This window comes from Gobio gobio (genome assembly GCF_949357685.1).
Source record: "Gobio gobio genome assembly, chromosome: 8".
NCBI classification, from domain to species: Eukaryota; Metazoa; Chordata; class Actinopteri; order Cypriniformes; family Gobionidae; genus Gobio; species Gobio gobio.
In genome coordinates, this window is record NC_137114.1 from 40,947,791 (window position 1) to 40,958,636 (window position 10,846).

The 10,846-nt window shown below is 36.2% G+C and overlaps 1 protein-coding gene across 1 annotated transcript in view; it reads left to right on the forward strand.

Annotated features, from left to right (window-relative positions):
- The window catches only part of LOC307130900 (alpha-2-macroglobulin-like protein 1), a 28,853-nt gene extending 21,124 nt beyond the window's left edge, over positions 1 to 7,729 (forward strand). Inside the window, exons 31-36 of the mRNA XM_079824189.1 lie at positions 72 to 190; positions 2,910 to 3,000; positions 3,095 to 3,163; positions 3,372 to 3,477; positions 3,762 to 3,810; positions 7,554 to 7,729. Of these exons, the coding sequence (XP_079680315.1) occupies positions 72 to 190; positions 2,910 to 3,000; positions 3,095 to 3,163; positions 3,372 to 3,477; positions 3,762 to 3,802 (426 nt within the window). The 3' untranslated portion in view covers positions 3,803 to 3,810; positions 7,554 to 7,729. The remainder of the gene's footprint in view (positions 1 to 71; positions 191 to 2,909; positions 3,001 to 3,094; positions 3,164 to 3,371; positions 3,478 to 3,761; positions 3,811 to 7,553) is intronic.
- The last annotated feature ends 3,117 nt before the right edge of the window (positions 7,730 to 10,846 follow it).

Sequence of the window (10,846 nt, forward strand, 5' to 3'; positions counted from 1 at the left end):
GGTGAATTATTCTTTTAAAAGCTACTGAAAAGGACTTAAGTGATGAAATCTTTCTTTTGTTTGTCTCTCAGTTTGCCTTGCACTACAATATCCCGCCTCCTCCAAAATCGTTGGCCTTCAGCGTCAAAGCGAATACTGGAGTTTGCAACAACACAAGGAACAGAGCTTTTACGTTAACCACCACTGTCCAGTGAGCCACACAGTTCTTACTGTTTTTTAAGGCACAATATGTTATATATTTTGTTGACTTGTGTACTTGCATTATCCCAAATGTTTCCAAGAATGTTTAAATCCAGAGAAATAAGCAATTTTAACCAGGACACAGACCTATAAATGGCATCATACCCACGTTACCCTCGATTTCCAGTTTTATTTTGTAGACCATGGAAACACCAAAGACGCATTAATATATTATATGTTTTATTGGACAGGTGAGCAACTGTTTGGATACATTCATCGACAGAAAAAAAATCATTGTTATATAGCTCAACACATTTAGTTTTATTGTTTAAATCTGGTTTTCTTGATTTACTGCGAGTACCATTTTTTACCATGCCTATCGATCTAGCTCACTGCAGTGTGAACAAGTGTCTCATAGTAGCCGCAGAGCAAACGCACAGAGTAGCATTGTAACATAACTTTCAACACACTCAAATAATGTATCTAATATGATATGTGTACGCATGACCAGCAAAAGCGGAAGCGATCGTCTGCGGTATAATAAAAGCTACACCTTTGTTTTAAATAAGCGACCTCTAGCGGCGACAAATTACATATTGTGGCTTTAATTAATGGAAACAGCCCTCATGAGTATAATAATTTTAACATAAATAATGATCTAACGAAGTAAATTTGTAATTTTATTATTTTTTCTTGCTATACATGCTACATGCATCATTTAAATGAATAGTTCACCCTGAAATGAATATTCTGTCATTATTTACTCACCATCATAACCTGTGAGAGATATTTTGAAGAATCTTCACTAAAACACCTCCTGGGACCCAGTAACAGACTTTTGTCCTCTGTAGTGGACATGATATTTTAGTGAATTTCTGACATCATACATGTCAAATTTGTTTTGTTTGTTTTTTTAAGTAAAGAGCTTTAAAAGAGCTCGGACTTTAAAAAATGACTGACATTAATTTAGTGATCAAATATAACACTCTTATGGAAATATGGCACGAGTGGTGCAATGCGACGCGACAAAAGACAATATAACCCATTATAATCAGTGATGTTGTCTACACTGGTATGTGGCGTGGCGCGATGCGACACAACAAATCCCTGACAGTAAACTCATGCCTCGTTCTATTTATGATGTACTGACCAAGCGGCAACCTCCGCCAGTTTCTCTTGAAGCCAATACGAAAGTGACTTAAATTGCAATTCATCAACTGGCCACTAGGGCTCCAAAAAGGAGCAGAATCTCATTAAGCCCCATGTTAAAATGCCCAACTTTACAGCAGAAAAAAACATGTTTACAGTCTGGTACAAATTGTGGTTTTGGTCTATATATCATGATAACTGTGAGGGGGTGAATTTTTTTATAACTCATTCGTTTACATTATATAAAGCCTTAAAGTTTGAGTGACAGGTGGATTGCTGTTTGTCTGCTGTCTGTTAGTCATTGCGTCACCTCAGCTCCACCAATGTCCCGCCTCTTTGGCCATTTTCTGTTATCCGTGAGTGACGCACGATGGCTGCCAAGATGGCAACGGCCAGCTCGACCCTACTTTACGCGTCAAAACTGCTCTTCAGAATCCTATGGGTGACGTCACAAGGACAAATGCTTTGGAACGGTCGCTTTGTCGCGTCCTGTGTAGATACGGTGTTAGGAAAATGTTATGGGGTTTCAAATCAAAATATGACTTTCTTTTACGAAACAGGACATCGATTTCATACATATCCACTGTAGAGACACCAGGACTTAAATCATGTTTATCAGACATTTTGGGAGAAGGAAATAAAATTTCATTATTCCTATGAAAAAATATTAGATATTATGCAAATCTTGCTAATTGCTACTCCCATTATTACACTCCTTTTTTCTTTTTACATGTTCCCCCAAGAACACATTAATATATACAAATTAGATACAATGTATAATGGAAAAACCTGCTTATTTTTACACACATATTGCATAAAGCAAAATTATATATCAAATCATTCTGTTGTATCTTTTTTTTTAAACATAGTTAAGAATCATCTTTGTACAAAGTTTGGTAAAGTTTTGAGTCCTGGTGTCCTCTACAGAGGGGACATAGCATAACGTATTAATAAAAAAAATTTTTTTTTCTTATGCTCGAATGCAATGACACGAAAAAATACTAAATTCACAATATTTTATCCTCCTGAGAACCAGGGAAGAAAAGTTATCTTCTAAAACACTAAAAGTATTTAATTTCAGCATTCTTTTTTTCCCTTTTGTGACGTATATCTGCGTGAAACGGCTTCTGAAATGAGAAAAATGTAGGGTAGAAAAAAAAAAAAGATGAAATGCACAGATAATTAATTTATAATAAATACTACAATATTACATAAAAAAAATAAGAATGGTCCATTTTGATTATATGGCGACTTTAACTATTCATGTAAATACTATAAACTAGCAAAACAAATAATATGAAAAATATATACTACTGTTCAAAAATGTGGGGTCAGTGATGCCCACATTATGTATAGAAGTCCTGCAGACAGCTGTAAAAAAATCCACTTGGAATTATAATGCTTAATTGTGAAATATAAGGATATGAATTAGTAACCGAACATATACATTCGATTCTAGAATAAATGAATATTGAACCTACTTTATGACCTAATAGACTTTTTGCTGTCTGTCAGACTTCGTACAGAACGATGTGTGGTTGTGAACCCTGTTTGTGACTGTTGGAGCGATTGTATGACAGGTATAACGGCACACGAGTGGAGACCAACATGGTGATCATTAACATCAAGCTGCTGTCTGGGTTTAAGCCAGATGAGACGTCTCTGCAGGCTGTGAGTGACACTTGAAGGGCTCCGGTTCTCTTTTGATCTCAAGTAGTGCAGCCAGTGATTGATTCGCTCTCATTCCCTCCCTTTGTCTCCACAGCTAAAGGAAGACCCCACCATCAAACGAATGGATCTGGACGAGGATCATGTCATTATATATTTAGATGGGGTGAGATTATTTGTTTTAGTCAAATACCTTGAGGGGTTCTAAACATTTTTTGTGATGGATCGCTGATATTTTTGACACTAAAAGGGATCAATTCAATATGGAATCAAAATGAACCCTGTGTACTTGACACACTCTCTTCGTTCGTGCTCCATAGAAAATAAATCTCTTCGTAATCTTGCATCATAATTAACTTTTTGTTCTTGTCCAGTTGAAAAAGCAGCAGATGCAGACCATCAGCCTGATGCTCCTGCAGGACGTACTGGTGCAGAACCTGAAACCGGCTGTGGTGAAAGTCTACGATTACTACAAGACCAGTACGTGTTTATTCATCGCTGTGCGCTCTAAAAAGTCTGAAAGGAAGGGTTTTCATTATAAACCTAGCAAAATGATTATAAAATAAAAAATATAAGGGAAAAGAATCTTAATGTTTAAGATTTTCATTTTTTATAAATCTTAGTGACATCATGATATAAGTGTTGGGTAATTGTGCTTTACGAGCCTGTATTTATTCTTGGCATAATGCGTTTTCATTTTATTGGGGCAAGCACAACAATGTAGTGCACAAAAAAAAAACTATGTTGTGTTTCTGTTCCTCCAGGTGAATTTGCTGTGATTGACTACACCTCCCCGTGTGCATAAACAGTACTGTAAGTACAGTAATTGTTGACCAGGTTATATAAATAATTGAAGACCCAAATAATTGAATACATTTAGTAATTTAGCAGAATACCCAAATCCATGTAAATCCAATGTGGAAGGGGCTAAATGTAGAATATTGTAGTGTGTACAATAACTGATTTATGTGTGCACTTCATTCATTTTTAAACATTAATTTACCCTTATAATCTTTAATCAAATACGTTAACCTTTCCTCCCCCCTCGAAACGACTTCTCTTCTCTTCCTGTCATGTGCTATGGCGCGAGGGCGGGGCTATCGTGCTCTGTCTCGTTTCTGCGTCGCCTCTCAGAAACCCGTCACTGATCGTAGCAATATGGTGTTTTAGGTGCATTTTTTTGGTATACACAATCAGTGTTGGGGGTAACGAATTACAAGTAACTTGAGTTACGTAATAATATTACTTTTCCAAGTAACTAGTAAAGTAACGCATTACTTTTCAAATTTACAACAAAATATCTGAGTTACTTTTCACATTAATTTGACTGACAGCCTCATTAATTTGACTCCTGTCTCCATCTTGAGAAAAATAAGTGCAGATGCGTTGTGTGTGAACATGATGGTTATTGTAGTTCTAGACTAAATGTGAGCATTTGTTTATCTCACTTGCACAATAAAGATTCTGTACTCCTCAAAATGAATAAAATCAGTCAAATGCAAAATCAGAGTACTATGCAAACCTCCAATAATTAAATGTTAAATAAAACAACTATTTTTATGCATTTAATCTACCTTTATATTTAATTTACCAATGTCTTGCTGCTGACCTTTGATGATGAAAATTACTAGATTTTTTTGTTTTTATTTTGTTTTCCATCCTATTCTACCATTATCCAGAATGGCAGCATAGCAGAGCTGCGCCCGTTACTGTTTATGCGTGAATTTGCATTTTTACCTCAGCCTGGGGCTTATTTCAATTTTGGTATGAAGAGGTCTTTACCGTTGCACAAAAATATAACTTTTTTGTTATAAAAAAAAAACAAAAACAAGCCAAAAACAAGAAAAAGTAACGCAAAAGTAACGTAACGCATTACTTTTCTTAAAAAGTAACTAAGTAACTCAATTAGTTACTTTTTAAGGGAGTAACGCAATATTGTAATGCATTACTTTTCAAAGTAACTTACCCAAACACTGTACACAATACCTTCTTCAGGAAGGACTTGAGTCAAAAAGAGAGAAATATATGAGAAATAAAAACTTTTTTATGTAAAAAGTATATATTCGGACGATCAGCTTGTCGTGACGGCTCGCACTTAGGAATGCAGCGTGTGTGAACGTGCCTACGGCGCTCCCCCCTTATAAGGGAGAGCTGAGGAAAAAAGTTTTACAGAAATAAAGCCATAAAAGGCTTAAAAATTAGTCAATTCTGTAGCATAAACCAGCGAAAAGTGAGGAAATATGCTCAGAAACATGAAGAAAAGATTTAGAGAGAAAATTTATTTATTTAAGAGATAGATTGAGTTTTTCTCATTCTCATCGTCAGGCTCCTCAATAAAAAAATGCTGCATGGGAGGGTGCAAACTGGCATTCAAATCTGCCTCCATTTTGTTAGCAATGCCCAACTTCCAATGATCCAATCAATTCCCGAAGGACGAAATAAAGTCCTTCCCTACATTTTTTCTAATTTCAGAAGCCTTTTCACTCGATATACGTCATAATAAGGAGAAAAGGATGATCTCAACTTCCATTTCACGCCGACTTTTAAGTATAGAGGGTATGCATTGACGTACATTTTTCCCCGCTGGAACTGAGTGGCAGAAGAGCTGCTGCATGTCTGGATTTGATAGTGGAAGACATGAGTAAAACAAACGATTATCAGTTTACACTAAAGGTTGGACTCGAAAAAGTGTTCCTTAACACCCAACATCCAGTGATCCATAGATATTGACATGCAGCCAGGAAATGTGTTTTCCTGACATTTAAATGAGCCAGATTTCGATATATAAATATTTATCACTGTCAGTCTTCACAATTTCGAGAATGAATCCAGCATGCAGATGGGCCTATGTATTGAAATTTGTATTTTATTCAAATTCTGAATATAATATAGGCCCATTAATTTTTTTTTTTATATATCGCCTAGACAGCTCGCAAAGAGCGCACCCTTTATAATCACTGAAAGCTGTCACTCATTCAATCTCACAAAGTTCCGTTATATTAATCAGTGAAGCTGACGACACAATGAATCTCTTACTTACATAATGTCTACACTTTGTTCGAGAGGATTAGCGCAGGTGCAGAACTCAGCAATGGACAAAAACTCTACCTTCAACACCTGTGATTGGCCATTGCGTTCAAGAAATCAACTAACATGTCTGTGATTGGCTACATTACTCACCGAAGGGAAAACACGTGGAAATTGAATCATTTGACGAGCGCAAAAACAGATACGCTCTGGTTCTTTTGCCAACTCTTTTTGGCTAATAATATGCTATTATTTCGAAGAAAACAGATCCTAGAGCAGTTATGGGCAGCTTTTCCCTCTAAAAACAATCAGTAGCAGAAGCAGCAGGCCGCAGTGGTTTGAGTGAGAAAATGACACGCTATTATCAAGTCCGTCTCCCTCGGCCCAGAGGGGGGCCGTAACCACAGTCACTCCGGCCAATGGTGACGTCACGTGCATACCCTCTATTGCTCGTGCTCACACTCATGCACATGTAATGTACAAAAGACTGAACCTGATTCAATGCCTTGATATACTCACAGCGAAGCTCTTTTTCATTCTTTGCTTAGAAAGAAGTTGAAAATACCTTTACAGCGATACACGGTTTGCGAACATCAGGGGCCTTAAAAATGTTGCATAGAAACCGTCCAACATTTGATCTTACGATAATTTCTCAAATGTGCGCATGTGTGATTCAGAGAACGTGAAGTCAAATGTATAAATCGCAAACAATCTTGACGTGGCGCAAAGCACTTTTCCACGTCAAAGAAGTTTTTATAAATATAAACGTTGGCGTGGATTTGAGCGCACAATCTAAGATCAAATCTGAGCATACGCATGTTTTATAAATGAGGCCCCTTAAAACTGACGGCAGAATGTCTGGGCTTTTTTCGCAGTTTTCATTGGTCAAGGACTGCCCAAGAGGACGTTTGACTGACATATAATGCAACCAATCACAGTTCGTTTTGTGTCATGTTTATGGGCGTGAAAATGTAAAGTCGATTTCCCTGCAATAACAGACCGGCGTGCATCTTGTGTGTATGTGCTGCGCGCTTTCCTCTCAATAACAAAATGGACAGCGGAGAGAAAACAGCAGTTTAGAAAGCATCTGATCATAGCGATGTGAATATATCATGTTGACAGATGAGGTAATTCAAATTGTTATGGTAATTAAAAATTGTTATGACAGTTTGAATATAAAGTTGAGACGATAATTTGTCTTTGCATGTCACAGTACAGTACATAATAGATCTTAAGCATTCGTTGAATGTCATAGAACGTCATCCGTTTGATTTTCCCGGCAAAAACGTCCCGAGTCCTTCACATAAAAATCCGTCTACAGGCTTTCATAGACAACCTAGGAAGTCAGTGAAGGTCTAGTTTTTAAGTTTCATTACAATCTGTTCACACATTGACCATCAAAATTCGTACATAAAGCCCCTTTAAGCTGTTTTCAACAGTGACAATAATAAGAACTGTGTCTTGAGCAGCATATCATCATATTAGAATATGTATGTGGCTTTGATAAAAGGTAATCTGTTGTATTTCAGGTGATCTGAACTGCTGATGGAGAGACGGATGTTCTAGAGACAGAATTAAGACTTACATTTTGGCTGTTCTTTTATAACTTTCTTGTAAAATTGTCTTCTAAAATAAAAAATATAGCATCACTGAACTGATTATGCATTTTAGTTGCTATTAAACAATTTGACAGTTTTTGCATTTGAAACATTTGCGTCCTGTAATTATTTATTATTTACATTTATTATCTTTACTGTACATATGCAAATGTCTGCATCTTAGAGGAATAAGCTAGACCTTATAATGCATATTAGCCTTCTGATGCATGAATTAAATCACAACCCAACCCACATTTCAAAACACTTGATATGTTTAGTAGAACTTATAGGTTGTGGATTAATTCATCTCTTCTACTGGTGCAGCATCTAAAGCTTTAAACAAGATTTTATCGCCAACACATAAAAGCTGCTTTCAAACTTTTTGTTCACTGTTGTAACACCCAATGATATCTGTGTATCGCTTTCCCCCTTGAGTCTTTAAAAGAAACAGAGTCAAAAATTGTTTCAAAACCACTCAGATTCTTGATACTCTCTTCTTAGCGGCAATAATTCATCTTTTAAAATGCCTGTTAACTTCAGTAATATTATGTTAGAATGCTAATTGGGAATATTCTCCTACTGCTGCCCACCACAACGGTGTCGGTTTCACTGCGTTCCAGGAATTACCAAATAATTTCAGTAAACGATCCCAACAAATTGCATCAGCAAACAACTCGCTTCAGAGAGACTAAAGTGTACAGTAAACCCCAAACAGTTCAATAAGTATTGCCTGCATATTGCTCAAAGACTGAACTGATACTCTCTCACTTTTCCCCCTCAACGTTTGAATTCTAAAGAGATTGAAATTGTTTCTAGGGCCGCCATATTTAGTGATAAGCTCCATGTGAAAGGCAGTTTTTACATTTTTTTAACTCTTTCCCTGCAAGGGTTTTTAAAAAAAAGTTGCCAGCCACCTCCAATCATTTTCACAAAATTTTCATGGCCCCCAGAATATTTTGTTCTATGAATATAAAAAAGAAAAACAGAGCCATTGCTTTTAAACAAAACCAAAAAAATCTAGCTTCATGCATTCTTTTATCAACACGTGAATGTGGGTAAGTTTCATTAAAAAAACTACATTTTGAGCAAAAAGCTGAGAAAATCTGATCAGACTGATCAGATTCAGTACAATGATCAAAACACGGATGGAGTAGATAGAGTCCATCAACACCCCTAATGCTTCACATTTCATTCAGTAACATTAGGCAGTTTTGCAGTTAAATTTTGATGATAGCGTTATTATACATATGCATATGATTACATGATATCGCTTGTTTCTGCGTCTTCTTCGTCTGTGTTTTGATCAGGAGATTCAGTACTCTTTCAGAAGATGTACAACATATCATCTCGTGTGTGTGTGTGTGTGTGTGTGTGTGTGTGTGTGTGTGTGTGTGTGTGTGTGTGCGTGTGCGTGTGCGAGAGAGAGAGAGAGAGAAATTTGCAATTTGTAAACAAAGACAGGGTTCAACGCTAAGGATTTTTTCTAACTGGGCCAGGGGAATTTTTACTTGCCCTGCCAATATTTTCACTGGCCCCACCACGAAAACCCCCCCCAAATAAAATAGACAATTATTATTTTTTTTGTTTTTATCCATGCAACCCTAAATAAGGTTATGACTCCAGAAACTACTAGCCTAACTCATACATTTTAAATATTGTTGAAGACCGTCAGTAATAAAATAAGAACGAATAATCAAATGACAAGCAACACACAAATAATAACTAATAACTAATCAAATGTAAATGCAAATAAATACAACAGAACAAACGTAATGAAATTTAAAAAACAAAAAATCCAGGTTTTTCATGTAGGTCTAAACTAGATTGTCAGGTAGAGAAATGTAAAATAGCACTGCATAACTGTATAAATATATATTAAATAATACTATTTCATCTATATTTATACAGTTAAGACTATGCAGTACTATTTAAAAAATTTCAGCCAAGAGCAGTGGGCGTATTCCCCCCCGTCTTTCGTTATCTAGTCTTTTATGAGAAAAAGCTTCCCTGCTGTGTTTTCACTGTTATACGGTAGGGGGCGATATTACGCATCTCCTGAACGAGTACAGAATCTCCCGATCAAAACACAGGCGAAGAAGCAGCAGCAGAGCGATCTCATAAGCAGATGCATCTGACAAACAATGCGATCGTCAACAATAAACCGCGTCAGAAATGCCTAATTTTACAGAATGAAATGTCGGAGGACTGTGAAGGATTAGGGGTGTTGATGGACTCGATCTACTCCATCTGTGTTTTCACCACTCTGAATCCCATATGGATGTAAGTTTGTCTTTGACAAAAGCGACATTTTCTCAGATTTTTGCTCAAAATGTTTTTTTTTAAATGTAACTTGCCCACATTCAAGTGAGGATAAAAATGAAGCTAGAATAAAACAGAGTGTCTGTTCTTTCTTTTGATATATTTGCAGGTTCAGATATTCATGGAAGAAAATATTCTTTGGGCCATGAGACTTGTGAAAACGACCAAAAACGTTGGCGTTGTTTGGCAAATTTCATGTTTACGTTCACTTAAGACATAAACGACTATGTTCACGATGATACTCGACAAGAAAGGCATTCTGACAATTTTGTGTGAAGATTCGCGCGCTGTGAGACACGTATGTATCGCGGGAGTAGCTAACTGACAAGGCTAGGGGTGCGGCTCAATCAGCTCCCTAGCTCAGTAGTCAGGGCACCGAGTCCGCCCATTGACTTATGTCCAGTGTTGCCACAGTTACTTTGAAAAAGTAACTTAGTTACTTTACAGATTACTTGATTTTAAAAGTAACTAAGTTACTTTACAGATTACTTGATTTTAAAAGTAACTAAGTTAGATTACAAGTTACTTTATTAGTTACATTCATCAGTTGCCAACAACACCTCTGCAGCCTCAACATAAAAATGACAACCGTTTTTGCCAACACTAAACATAAAACACTAAACATAAAACCCTAAACATGTTAATGAAAAGGTACAAATTACTTTGTGTTCTTATTAAATACAATTATGAAAAACATTTTTAATTTATATATGAATGTAAATAATGATATGGGCCTACACAAATAATATAAAATTACAAGATTTATATTTTATTGTAAACATAATGTGCAGCTCTGTAAAGGGACAACAAATATTTGATCGATCCGTGAGAACAATATATTTTTTAATAATCTTTAAGTGCACAAAACTATGAAAATATATGAAACGCTTCAAAACAGAGCGGCA